Genomic DNA, 15291 nt, shown 5'->3' with positions numbered 1-15291 from the left:
GGCGAAAGGTGGAGTATACCCTGGACAAATATTTGAGAGAATTTGTATCATAAGTATAAAAATATAGCTAAGAATCATATTTATTATTATAAGACAGGGATTTTTTGTTGTTTTGCTGTGAAAATAGAGGATACGCGTTGAACTGTCCTCTTGATCGGACAATCACAACACTAAAGCTTCTGAAGGTATTTTGGTTTCTAGAGTAATAAAAAAATGTGTGTATGCAGGCAGGGATAATAACTGATTATCTTCAAACAATTAGTGTGTCAAGTAATATTCATTCAAACCTTTTTTTGGGAAAAACAACCCTAACTTGAATTAGAATTCATTATTTTTGCACACACAGCTATTCGTGATAGTGAACCCATTCCTTTTACACACCAGTATTGAACACACACAAGCATTGGGGATTGGTTAGAAGCCCTTTCCTGTTGGCCATGTGCTGCCCATAATATTCATGCACACACACACACACACCTGCTTCATTGGAAGTGGTAGACAGCTTGTCTAGCATCTCTCTGTCCAGTGTCAGAATCTGCTGCTCGAGGATGGAGGGAACAGAGAGGCCACCCCTGTCCTTTTTTTCATCCTTCTCCTTGTCTTTGTCTCGGTCTCGTTCCTTCTCCCGTTCATAGGTCAGCAGCTGTTGGCGGAGAGCCTCGGGCAGGTGGGCCTTGGCAAAGTCAGCGGCAGCCTGATGATTGACAGGAGAAGGAAAGAAAAATCATCATCATCATCCCACATATTCTGTAAACATTTATCCCCCCCCCCCCCCCCCCCCCCCCCCCCAAAAAAAAAATGTCTATTTCTATATTTCACTTTAGTATATTAATGTACAGCAAATCTTCAAAGGTGTAATTTTTGCACTCCATACACACTGTGGCAAGTGGTAAACACAGAGAGCCGCAGTAGCAGGGGTCTGCATTTCCTTTCCACCTTGCTGAAGCACATAAATCACAGATAAACAAAGATACAGAAGAAATAGTGCACCACCAATCAAACACACACACACACACTCACAGCTGAAGAAACTGTATCCTCACCTCTAGCCAGTTTACTGTAAGATGAGCCTTAAAAACAATCTCACGACTGAAATTATTGCTTCCCTCTATTTAGAGCAAAAGCAGGCAATAAATAAAAAACAAGCCAGTCCAAGGTCATGAAGTTCAAAAACCTCTGTGTAATTTATCTGATCAATCCCAGATTCACTTGTTTAAAGTTCAATTAAATAAAATTGACTTAAATTAAATTAAATTAAACTAAATGACCCATGATGTTTAAGTGCTCATAATGTGTCTCTATTTAGCTCCGTCTGCTATGTATACTTCCCTCTCCATCCCTCACCGTCTATATCTCATTCAGCTCAGGGGAAGTGCTTTTAAGGACTTGCATAACCCCCGACACCTCTGTGTCTTGAAAACAACTTATCTTCTTCTCACTTGTTATGTCTCATCAGTGTTGTTTAGCTTCCCCTTTGCAAACTCTGTCACTCTTATCACTTCCCCTGACACCCAAACGGTACATGTGTAGGTGCCCGATCCTTTCTCTTATAGCCCATTCTCCCTGCCGTCCCGGTGACGTGCAGTCCAAATCCACCGTGGATCTTTTCTATTTCCCTTCCTGACACTTGAAGACAACCGCCAGTGACATGGTTTTTTATTTTCATCCTGCAGTGACCACGCAGCGAGCAGGACTCATAAACTCTGTGGAAAGCTAATAAACGGACAGAAGGTCCTCTGTCAGTTTAGGTTATGCCAATTACCGTGCAGTTGAGTAGTCTGCCTGCTACTCATTAAGAAAGCACGAGGGTCACAGGCACTTTTTTTTCTCAGCTACATTCCTTTAAGTAAGTACATACCGATCAGGCTTTAAGAGAGTGATAGCATGGGCCTGAGCCTTGGACCAACCTTGACAGAAACGGGAAACTTATTCTTGATTATTTGACCATCTAGCCTGCCAGCTAAGCAGAGTGACACATCAAACATCAGGCTGCAGCATCTGCACCAGCTTACAGGATGAAAGGAGGTGCAGGGGAGGATGGGGGTGACGTCAAGGGATGGATGAGGATGAAGATTCAGGGATATAGGGATGAAGACAAGATGGTAAGGATCAGGGAGTGGAATACAGGAGGAAACAAAATGGCAGATGAGACGAGTAGTTGGAATAAAAGCAAAGTGGGGTGAATGCAGACAGAGATAAAAAAAAAAAATTAGAGGGTAGAGTCAGAATAAACGTAGAGCTATGGGACTGGCTTTATGGAAGGCTCCCGCTCGCTGGACCAAAGCAACTCAGATTCTTTGCAACTCAACGTAAAACAGTAGACAAGGTAATAATAGTGCTGAAAGTGAAGAGTAAAGGACTGTGCGTGAACAGGATGGGGGCCTGTTTGAAAGCTAAGTTTAAGCAAACGCTATAATGGCAAAAAGGTTTTCTTGTAAACAAATGTTATTTTTTGTTACATTCAGTAGAGGTATGAACAAAGCAGCTTGAGTGCACTTCCTTCCTCATCAAACATTGGCAACTCATTTCATTGTTGAGTTGCTCGCGGTCTCCTTCTTTTCCTGCCTTTGTTGGTGCATCACTGCTGCCAGCTCTAGATACGAGTCAAAAACAACAGCGCGAGCGTTGACTGTGCATCCTTGAGGGTGATCACAAGCAAAACAGGGACACGCAGAAGCACACGTAGCACTGACTATATACGATCAAAGACTTTACAGTATACCTTTGAAGGCACAGTGTGTACAATTAAGCAACATCTGTTGGTGAAGTGGCCGCTTAATATCTCTCACCTCAGCCTGCCTTTCCAAACATGTAGGAGAATTTAAGGTAGCGGTCCGTTATCATTAAAACTCAAAATGTGTTGAGTGATCCAACATGGTGGCCTCCATAGAGAAGACCTGCTCCAGATGTAATGATAAAGGGCTCATCCTGTGGGAATGAAAACAATTACTTTGTATTCAAAAGTAGAAATAATGTCACTTAAGTCTTGGAATCAATCTTGGATGTTGTGGAATCAACATCAAACAGAGCGATGACAAAATAAATCTGACATCTTGACCTACTATTAGTCATACTGCAAAATAAGTAACTTGCCATCTGATGAATTAAAAATCAATCTATGTCCCTTCCTGTGAAACAACCTCTTTTTCTGAAAGGTTGACTCAGTGGAGGACTTCAAATCTCATAAGTCTTAACTTTAAGTTGGTACCTTTTTTTCTTTCAGGTTTTCTACCCATTCCACCGCTGAGAAGGTCAACCTCAGTTTCACTGAATTGATTGTACCGAGTCTGTACAGTAAAGTCCACACTGCCCCGCAGACAGGATTACTGTAAGCTTTCTAAACACCACTGCATTTCTCTGTTTGTTCGCTCCCTCCAGCACCAGGCTGTGTGACACTCTCTCTCCCTCTTTCTCTTCCCTGCCCTCTCTTTCCATGTCTCTCTCTCTCCAACCAAACACTCCTGATGTAGGGTTCAATATTCACTTACCTTTTAGCCCTGATCTGATCTCCATCATCTCCCATCTAACAGTTAAGGAGGGTTTGTTGGCAGAAATTGAATACATTAAGCATGTTTGTATAAGTGTATGATTACTTTAAAATGAAATAGTTTGGTTTCTGTAGCCTCAGAATAAGCCTTGTGTATGTATTTTAGTGCTGCCATCTTGCATTATAATGTTTCTTTGGCAACCAAAACAGACAAAGCAGCAAGATCATGCATTTTGCATTTCAAAGCAGACGCTTACGACACAAAGGAAAAAGAGCAACATCCTTTCTGGTATGTGAAGGCCACCAGAGTACCCTAACAATCAGTGTCACTAATTCGGAGTTCACCATGTGATTGCTAACTTTGTCAATAGCAGTGGAGAGTGTGTGGTGTTGTAATTGTGTTGTCAGGCTGCTCTGCTGATTACAATCAAGTGGCGACCAATCGTGACATTACCCATAAGAATCTGAATGCCATTTTTAAAGTACTGACATTTGCAATTTTGGCCTACACCATGTTGACATTGTCTATTTTCCTCTATACTGGAGTGTAATTTAGAAAATTGACATTATTGACATTTTCCTATAGACCATTTTTTATATACAGTCTGTGATTAGCATCATTTTCATTAATGGTCTATTAATTATTTTTAAGTTCAATCATTTGTTCTGCTAACAGCTGGTTTTGTCTGTAATGTAGCAATTATTCGATCAAATATTTTGATAATCAATTCATCGGTTTGAGAGTGTTCAAAAAATGAAACAAGACTTCTGATTTTTCAGCTTCTTAAATGTGAATAGATGACAAAAAAATATTTTACAGGTTACTCTGTTAATTGAGAAAATAATCAAAAGATGAATCAACGATGAAAATAATCATTAGTTGCAGCACTAGTCTGCAATATTAAATAACACAGAGATTCAATTAAAAAGAACTATGACAATGACATTTTTACCCAGATCAATTATCCAATGGAACAACTACATAAGCTTATTAATAAACTAATGATTTCAAAGCTTATTTACCAGAAAGAGTTTACTTGTGACCTGCAGCCTTAAGACTCCCAGCACAGGAGATGTGGCTCAAGTGTGTAATCAGTCATGGCTGTGCAGAGTGTATCACATTGGGCTCTCCTTCACACCAGACCTCACTTACACAACACACAAGCACAAAAGCTTGTATGCACACACAATTGCATATACAGTAAGTACATCTCCCCCCCCCCACACACACACACAAAAGCCCACACCTTTCTCTCTGAAAAGGGCCACTGATACGTGTCGATGCTTTGCATTGTCCACTCTTTTAGTACAAAACACCTGACTGCCGTCTGTAAGCCACTCGGTGCAGTATAAATAGTAAGGACATTCAAAAACACGTCCATCAATCTAATAGCAAGGCTGGTTGAAATGAGGAAGGACACCTGGGTTCTCCTTTGAAAATCACCCTGAGGGGATTTCTGCTGTCTCTGTGACAGGTCAGGCAGACAAATGGAGAGCAGAAGACAAAAGTTGAACAGAGGAAGAGAGAGAGAGAAAAGACAGATCCTGAGATAAGTGACAGAAAACCATCAAAGCAATGCTGAACTACAGAAAAGGCAGGGGATTTTATAACGGGAAGGACCGTTTTAAACGCTTCCCTTTGTTGTTTTGATCTGCAATTCAAAATACAAAAATTAACATCACAACAACCTCCACCAAGGAGAATTTCTGCCCAGTATTGTAAAATGTTCCTTGCTTTTAGTCTATAGATAGTACAAAGGATATCATTTGTCTGGAACTTATAATAATTAAAGACACACTCAGACTTTCACTGCAGACAGGAAGTTGTTTTCCCCTCAGAATGACGTTGCATGATTGTGTGTGTTCACAGAGTTGAGGAGAGCGCGATCGCGCAGCTGTCATTTTATTATCTCACACCTGAGCTCTGTATGTGTCAAGGCCATGCCAAGTATGAGGTTGTGTTAGGGATGGAAGAATGTGGATTTATTTACACATAATAAAGGATGTTAAGACTTAAGATTAATTCTTGACCTTGGAAACAAAAAAAAACTTTATATAATTCCATAAAAAGTCAAAAAGACAATAGTGGTTACAAAGCTCGGCTGTGAAGTCAACAGAGACAAACAGTCCTGTGAATAAAGGAAACACATTACTATTCCATGAATTTGAGTTTTAACCATAGCAGCTTGACCAGATAAATATAGCAAAATTAAATAAATAAGAGTCGAAAAAGAGAGAGAGTGGAAGTATGACCCAGGAGTGTTTACACTGTTTTTAAAATGTCAGTGTGAATTTATGTTGATTGGTAAATGAAGTGTGGTTTTCACAATAGCGACGGAGTGATGACACTTGTTCTGCCTTCTTATTAAACACTGATTTATTGCTAGAACACTGTGAGATGTTGCTGAACGCTAACCACAGCACATTTAGCTTGGTGTTTTCAAATGGTCGGTGTGGATCAATCTGCTCTGCAGTACAAAAATAAAGAGTTATAATCAAATGTAAAAATAGAAGTCAGTGCATTTTTCTGGATTTGATGGTAATGGAGTCATTTAAAATAGCTGCAGTTAAACTGCACAATTATCTGCTTAGGTTAAAGAAAATCCTCTCCATAACTTGTTCCTGATGCAGTGTAATAGTAAATAGTCTGTATTTACATAGCACTTTTCACGTGTTGATGACCATTCAAAGCTGCTTTACCCATTCACACACATTGATAGCAACACATTTTCTATCAGCCGGGATTCAAACCCACAACCCTCCAGACTCACCCCTACCACTGAGCCACTGTCGCCCCAGTGAGAGTCTGAAGTCAGTCTGGAAATGTTTGTGTGGCCTTCAAAAGACATTCTGGTACCCAAACACACATTTTTACTGTGGTATCCCAAAACTATTTCACTCTATCAGGCAACAACTCTCTCCTGAAACCACAACAAACATCTCAAGCAGAGTTCAGCTCACAGGTGGGGGTTGATTTGGGACCACAGTGGTGGTGGTGGTGGTGGTGGTGGTGGAGAGGTAATACTCTGAACTTCAAATTGCCTTTGACTGCCGACAGAAGTCAAACATAAAAACGCAATGACTGCATCATCTAAAAAAAAACAATCTAAAATAAAGCAATGTGAGCAGCATTCATATTAAAACACCAGTCGTGTCTGTAATGGCCCACAGTGTAAAGAGGACAGAGATGACTTCTGTGCAGGGAAGGAGGATTTCAGAAGTGAAAGGCAAGGCTATAAAAGTGGATCAGGGCTGGAAAGTTGAATAGAAGTCCATTAAAAGTGGCAGGAAATGCTTCAGTGCCTTCAGCCCTCAGACGGGGGGGGGGACAGAGCTCGACATGAAACACTGCCTCTTTGCTAAACAGAGTCAGCTGTATCTCTTTTCTCTCTGACTGTGAAAGAATTAGAGGTGTAAGGCGGGAGTCATAAGAACATCTGGTACCCATGGTAACAGCTAGCCAAGCCTCCTATTGGCTGAACATCTGTCTCGTTCCATGTCCTCTTCAAACTTGCAGCAGTAAACAAAAGACCTGCCCTGCAGGACAACAGACTGCAGGTTGTTGACTCATTCACTTGCCAATAAAGCAGATTTTACAGCAAAGGTGACCGTCTAGTAAATCCAAGTCTACTGCTCTCAGTCACACAAACAGACACACACACACACACACACACACACACACTCGCAAACCCAGACGCACAAACACAACAGATCTTCTTTACTCATAAACTATTATGGAGGTGATTCACATTCTGGTCGTGAACGGACTTGCAGCCACCTGTCTGCCACTCCAACACTGTGCATCTTCCCTTCAGCCGTGTCCATTAGAGGAGGTGAAAAATCATATTAAATCTAAACAGTCCATTACGATGAGGCCGTCTGCTTGATCCATATCTTCCGGCTGCCGTATCGTGTCATGAGAGCACCACGTTAGGGTCCATGTTCAAGCCACCGACTCAATTATAGAGTGATGTTTGCTTCAGAGAAAGGACACTAGACATCATCAACACGGCTCTATGCTGCGAAAATGTGGTTCATGTAACTGCTGAAGATGATTTTGAAATAAATAAATAAGCTCACAATACATAAACTGACATTCATAAATGTCATAAATTCCCCAGTGACAAACTGGCATCTGCAGACGTTTTCAGTGAATGGTTATTAGTTGTCATAAAAACACAATTATTTGGTTTGACTGTTTTGGTAAGATAACCACACCCTAAAAATGGAAAGCACAAAACTCTGCCAAGGTTGCCCAGGTTCCAAAAGGGTCCATTCAGATGAAAATCTAAATTCTTTTAGAGTCGTCGCCTCCAAAATTGAATAATTTCTTCCTTGAGTAATAACCTCCATCCCCAGAATCTTAAAGCTCTTTACCTTTTGAGTTATGTTGCGCTCAAACAGAACCTCTTGGTGGTGAGTAATTAGGTCCTTTTTTATACATCAATATTGATTTTAGTAAAACATTTTATCTCGTCATTCCATGTAGAATACTGTAAATGACTTGTCAGCTTCATATAGTATACACTCAGTATGCTAAAATTATAGTATGGTGTAATACAACATTCCTACAATAAATCATGTGTTAACTTTATTGTCCAGCTTTTGTGTTAAGGTTGTGATTTAATGGCATGGTCATTTTGGATGATGTACTCCTCAACACGGACACTCTTTGTATAATATAAACACAGTTTAACAGCACCACATATTATTACAGCCTCCAACATAACAATAACAATAATAATAATTTATCTTAGCGTTTCTTTCTTTCCATTTTAATGCTACTCACTACATTATACATTACTCGACACAGGGGACAGTGAATAAAGTGGCATCCAGTGTCCAAGGTTCATCGTGTAGTCATGTGTTCACACTTGGTTCTCTGTAAACCCTTGAAGTGATTGTCCATGAATGGATATCCAACTAGATCAGCAGTTTCTAAAATATTCAGACCAGCCCATCTGGCACCAACAACCATGCCACATTCAAAGTCACTTAAAGATATGATATGCAACATTTCTGCCTTAATATATCTACAAAAACAAGACTAAAGTAGTGTACTTGCACTGGCCATAATTTTTCAAATTCATAAATATCCTCATTTCTATTGAAGGTATTATTATTTAAGGTCATTTAGCACATAGAAATCAGGGATTTATCCATCTGAGCTCGACAATCGGCTGATAAGAGGAGCGAGAGCTACACTTAGAGCAAAAGAAAAGAGGAAAAAGAAATATGGAAAAGTAAGAAAAGACCACAGATGCTTAAGTATCTTCAGAATGGCGGTAAATAACATTCACACGTCCATCTTGTCACTTAAATGCACACACACACACACACGCACGCACGCACGCACGCACGCACGCACACACACAATACACTTGACAAATGTACACACACACACGAGCAGCTGCTGCAGTGTAAATGTAGCTCCTATGAAAAGTAATGCTTGTCGTTAAACACTACAACCCTGTAATTTCTTGGGTAATAATCTGTGTAAATCTGAGAGCTAAGCAGTGATATTACAGAATCACAGACGCTGAATCTGTATTAGAGCACACCTGCGTGTGTGTGTGTGTGTGTGTGTGTGTGTGTGTGAGAAAGAGACACACAGAAACAGATTTTACATTTGGCCTATAGGTGCTCTCTGCACCTCACATGACTGTGTCACAGAGTGGGGGGGGGGGATAATTAGAATAACTCCAGCTGGCATAAATCAGCATGGGCCATAGACACCGCAGTGAGGGAAAAGAACAAAAAAGAACAGATGAGGTGAGAGGAAGGGGTGATAAAAACCTTTTGAGATGTGATCGGGTTAGAAAAATAAGGGGAATGACAGGAGAATGGATTTAAAGAGAAAAGCGGGAATCATTTTTTACCACTATGATCTCGCTTAACGTTCTGAGCCTCTACGCATTTTTATCTGTAAGTGCAAACAGAAGCCCCACAATAAACTACATTCCTTGCACGTGTCACCATTAAATAATGGTATTATGGAAATTTGATATCATTTCTAGGGGTGGGAATCACAGGGTACCTCATGATACGATTTGCGACACCAATGACATCACGATGCAACAATATATTGCAAGACAATTATATAGCGCTACATTACGATAGTGAGAAGTTATAAGTGCAGGATTTCTCTATTTATCCACAACAAAGAGAACAAAGAGCAGAACGTCTATGTATTGATTGTAGATGGAGCATCTCCTAACGCAGCTTTCTCTGCCATTATGCCAATGTAAACTGCGTCTTCTTCGGGCCAGGTAACTTCCGCCTAAGTTTCCCCCATTCATCTGAACAGTGCCACCGCAAGGAGAAATGAAGTAGCTCCGCCCAACGAGTAAAACTGTCAGGGACTGCTGACTTTATAGCGGCCTAATTTGCTATCGATATTTGCACTTGCGTATCGTTTATCATATTGCACGAGGAAGGACGATGATATATCACCACATAAATACTTGACCTGTTCAACACCTTGCATTCAGTCTTTTCCTAGCACAAACCAGGTGCTTTTTGTGCCTTAACCTAACCACATTCATAACCACGGAATGTTATCAACAACCTCATTTCCTAAAACTGACACATGGCCCACACACAGTTAAAACACCATCATGTTCAAATGCACATCTGTACATAAGTAACACCATTTTGGTTCTGAAAATACATTCCTTCAGAGGGGTAATTGAGAATGCATTTTGGTGGGGACATAATTTTTATGGAGAGACAGGGTTGAATATATTGAAGAAAACAATCGAAATCAATGAGTCTCACGGAATTGCCAAATGTTAATAAAAATCACGTGTTTCATGCAGACAGGAAGCAGACTAAATTATTAGCAATTTTCTTGTATGAACAGATGAATAGAGATGACTCCCTCTTTCTCTTTAGGGCCCAGAGGGTTTGACTAAGCACTTCTCAGATATCCATCATCCATCCTTGTGCGGAAGAGAAGAGAAGAGAAGAGAAGAGAAGAGAAGAGAAGAGAAGAGAAGAGAAGAGAAGAGCACTCCTCAAATCTAAATGCTTGGTGTCTCAATAGGATTGTCCTTTTGCATCGATTAGAATTTCATTTGTCCTTCAGACCCGAACACCCTACTCTGCTCTATTTATAGACGTAACATAACCCAGCAAAACGGCTTGTTGTGCTAATTTGTGTTACCAAATTTACTTTCATTCTTCATTCTGATTTGTGAGGAAACAAGAAAAAAAAATAATTTCGTTATTTTTCCCTCTTCAGGCACAATATTCTTCTCATGCAGAGTTAAATATGATGTGCTTTCCGTTCTCCAGTCTTTTGTTTTTTTTAATGATTTTGTTTCATTTTCACATTTAGAGGTATCCACGGAGTTAACTCAAATTCTTTGCAAATAAAACCCATGTAACATCCATGTAAAAAGGATCCTCAGTGCCTCTTTCCTGGAGGAGGTCATTTGAAGGCTGAGATACGAGTCACTATTGTTGTTTCATTTCTGAATAAACACACGTGTCAATATATGAGATCTAAAATATATGAATATAAATAGGAACAGATTTTTGTGAACTGTGCTCTCTAACTAAAACCTGTATCTAAGTCGCAAAGAGGTCCACAGCCTAGTTTCCAATTTAACCAAATTCTTGCACAACGTCCTATATTTTACTTTTATTAAGCTTTTAAAAGGGGGTTCGGCCTATTTTTCTGTTTTTGAAAAAGGAAGCCATTGAGAGATGTGTGCCGTGACTCACACAGGTCTGGATCTGTAATCATTCCTCCTGTCCATATTGGCTGTGACAATAACATTTCCACATTCAAGTTCCAGTAAAAAGAACTGGAGACGCAATACTGTGCATCCCAAAGTTAAGCTGTGGTTAATGAGGCTTCAGTAATCTGAATTACAGATTTTTTTTGGTACAAACAACCCCCTTTGTTTTTCTCCAGACGACAATAATGCGTTCAGTGTGCATATAATCAGAGGAGCATTGTTTTTTGTTTCTCCTGTGGTTCACGGGATATTTTTCCAACAGCTGGTTGATATTCGGCGTCTAATCCGGCCGATTATGACGGTGGCGCTGTCAGTGATCTTATTTTATCCGGGATGTGACACGCGTATAACGGGAGGATGTGATACAGTGACACAGTTGTGTGAGATAGCAGCTAAAGGTTGAAGGAGACAGAGAGACAGAGAGACAGAGAGGGACGGACGGACGGAGGGAGGGAGGGTGTTTTCTGTTCCTCTGCTTCTATTGAATGTGGAGCACAAAAAGCCTAAAAGGAGAAGAGCTAAGTAAATGTCAACTACGCCTCTCTTTCTCACACACACACACACACACCTCTATCTCAATCTTACACCCTTCCAATAGCTCATGCACTCTGGGGCCTATAATCTTCCCCTGCACCCGCACACCGATCTCTCTCTCTCACACACACACACACACACACACACACACACTTGGCAAGTGTTCTTATTTGTATTCCTGCGATCTGGAGTCTGCATTCTCTGGCACAAACTGATATATCAATGTCATGAATATTCATACACTTGTCAGGGTGGCGAGCTTCACCAGGCCTCTCTCTTTTCTTTTCTTTTATGATTGCAGACACTCACACACTAACATTCTGTTGATGCATTGCTAAACAATGCTAACTCTCCATTTGCACATGCAGAATGTGAACAGTGAGGCGATGAGAGCTGCCACTGCAGGGTCTTTCATCATCCACTAATGAACCGTATCAGTGTGTGTGTGTGTGTCTGTTACATGTGCACCACAACACACACACATGCTGACACACACTCTGTTTCCTGCTGTGATTGAAGCTACTTATCAGTCATTTCTTGGTTGATTAATTGGAACAGCAGATCTCAGATTAATCACATCTGTCTGAAAGCTATTTTGTGTTCGAGCAGCTTAGCTGAAGAGGCAGTGTCAGGGAATCGCAGGACTTGATGCTTATTTAAATATCTCTAATATTGTGCAGCAAGTATAATGCACCACACTTGAAGGGTTTTTGGAATGCTCCGGATTCAGAGTGTCTCATGTTTAACAGTTAGGAGATGGACCTTGAAAGTCACCCACACATAACTCATGTTGACGTGGATGGTTATTTTTTCCTCCTCCATGGTATGAACTCAAACTCTGCTCTGTGTTGTTTTTCATGTTTCTCAGACTGTCTGCATGTCAGCTGGACCAGGAATTTACTTCAAACTGATCTATGTTGTAATAAATTCATATATTCAGTGTGTATAAAGGATACTTTATACACATTCTAGTGGTCAAACATCCTCTTACATCCCCCCATTTTTTAAGAGTTCTTGACCAGTAGAAATGTGTTTAATTTACTCCCAGGTCACAAGACTGCAAAGCACATGGGTTTTATTGCCTTTGGCTCTGATAAGCAATAGTGGGACAACTCAGATGAATGCACCCATTTCTTGGACTGCTGCATTTCTGGTGGTCATGCAAATCGGAGCAGTTAGGTTAACCATTAACCGTGAACGTCTGTGGCAAACTCTGGACAGAGCTTGATATTTTTTATTCAACCAATATGATCAATGACATGATCAACAGAGAGAAGGACCAGGTGCAACAGCTTATTTTAGGGTGTAAGAGCCTTTAGTTACATCATGTTAATTAGTATTTTCTTTTTTTTTGCTGCTGTAAATCATCACGGCATTCCTTAGATGCCCTGACACTCTGCAGCCATGTTAACAAGAGTCTCATTTAGAGAAGAAAGAAGACCGAACTAAATCAGTGAATAATTTAAAAGACCACATTTCTCCCCCCCCCAAAAAAACACCTCACCATTATTGGATTTTTAGTCAGACACTGATGTTGTGAACTTCATTAGAGTGAGAGCATGAGTCCCTCACTGTTTTATGTTGGTAAAAAGCTATTAAGGTGCTGGTGGTGTCGAGACAATTCAAGACCTCTGTCACTGTGCATTTGTCATGTCCCCTCGCTAACTTTCTCTGCTACGTCTTCATGGCTCATTGCTCCTGTGCTTTCTCTCTCTTTCTCCCTCTCTCACACACACCAGTCACGTCCACACACTCACGGCTCCTCTGATCTAAAATATCAATTTGCATTTCTTTCCACTTCACTGCGAGCAACTTGCGCAACCAGCTTAGCGATACCGTACCACTCACTCGGTGAAACCTTGTCCTTGTTCTTTTTAGTCTCACTTTCTGCAGCTTTGACTGAAGGGATGATCGCGTATGTGGCCTTAATAAAAGCAGACCTTTGAATTCTGCTTTTCTCTCACTGTTCCCCTTCTTCTCTTACTCTTGTCAGGTGGATGCACCCTCTGTACTTTTTGTACAGAAATGTTGTAAAGGTATGACGTCCATATTATAATAAACAATTGGTCTGTTTTTTTTGGGAGGAACAACCGGTGTGCGTGGACAGACAGGTTCTGATTTTTATCAGGAGCTGGAGCACACAGCTTGCTGTGACAGATCGGTGTGAATACCCAAGACGTAGAAAGCACTTTGCTGTTTACAAATTGCCACCTCTGTTGTGCGAATGTTTGATTATTCAACAATGCCTTCAGTGAGGGCCAGAGGGAAACAGTGGGATAGGAAGTAGCTGTTCCCCTAATAAAGTGAACACGTTCCTCCAGCTCCTCCTTTCCTCTCTATTATATTGTCCAGACCCCAGACAGATGTGAACGCCTCCCCGAACAATTCCCTTATGCATCAAATGCTGAACTTTGATATGACGCAGAACTCTGGCAAAAGGCTGAAGAGTTGCAGGGTTTGGGTTTTTTTAAATGTTGAATCAAACTTTCTGACCAAAAAAAAAAACCTGAGCCAGACGTGAATGCAGATTGATAAAACTATTAAATCAGGACGTACCTAACCCAACAGGCTACCCTGTTTCTAGTACAGGCTTTGGTCATCTCCCACCTCGACTACTGCAATAAATCTATTATTTATTGTTAATGATTAACTGACTATTGTTTATGAACACATTAAACATTAAACTATTGGACACCTCAGCTCAGATTGAGCAGTGGTTCTAAGAGACTCGTTCGACAACCAGGCAGACTGCAGTGCATTCAAAATGCCAAGTGCTGATTCTGCCATCCTCAGTCAACAACTTCCTGGCCTCCATTCATCCCTTCCTGTGTCCATCCATTCACCATTGCTCTCATCTCCATACAGCTGGCTTCCTCGGCACAGCAAGTCTTTCAATTAAACACCGCAAGCATGAAAAATAAGCCAACAGTGGGCATATGGTGCAAACGTACCATTCCATATTTCATATGCATCTAATTCCCATATACACGTACAGCATGTAGTGCAGCAGCAGGTGGCATGCTTATAATTGGGGCACACACATAAATAAAAACTTTTTTTTTTCTTGCAGGAGATGCACGTGTGAATAAAGTAAAGTCTTTTCCTTTTAATAACGGAGAACTCACTGGCTGTATAGTGTGGATTCTTGGATCGCTCCATCTCTGTTGCAGCCTCTCCTGCTGCATCAGCTCACAACCAAATCTCCTTTCATTTCTCATCACAGTCCTGTCATTTAAAATCCGCCCTGCTTGCTTATTCCGGTGCTTCCTGTCTGTATCCTCCTCCTCCTCCTCCTCCCTCTTTAACTAATTCACTTTCTCTCACAGTCACTCTGGAAACAGATGTTGCAGTTATCTCACTTGTTATAAAGTGCCTCCACTCTGTGTCAGTCTGATTAGATATACAGTCAAAGAAAAAAGAAAAAAAAGAACACAACTAAATAGAGGTTCTTCATCAAGACTTCACGGCATATAGAGTATGCAGATGTGCACGTATAATTCATCACAAGGTTATTTTTAAGTTCTT

At 40.7% G+C, this 15291-nt stretch overlaps 1 protein-coding gene across 1 annotated transcript in view; it reads right to left on the bottom strand.

The window, feature by feature from the left end:
• Positions 1 to 15291, bottom strand: part of ppm1lb (protein phosphatase, Mg2+/Mn2+ dependent, 1Lb) — a 46783-nt gene that overhangs the window by 11468 nt on the left and 20024 nt on the right. The window contains exon 2 of the mRNA XM_058633115.1: positions 478 to 694. Coding sequence (XP_058489098.1) covers positions 478 to 694 — 217 coding nt within the window. The remainder of the gene's footprint in view (positions 1 to 477; positions 695 to 15291) is intronic.

Source organism: Solea solea, chromosome 7, assembly GCF_958295425.1.
Source record: "Solea solea chromosome 7, fSolSol10.1, whole genome shotgun sequence".
Taxonomy (NCBI): Eukaryota; Metazoa; Chordata; class Actinopteri; order Pleuronectiformes; family Soleidae; genus Solea; species Solea solea.
Note: the sequence above shows the minus strand (reverse complement) of the source record. Positions and strands in the feature narration are given on the sequence as shown.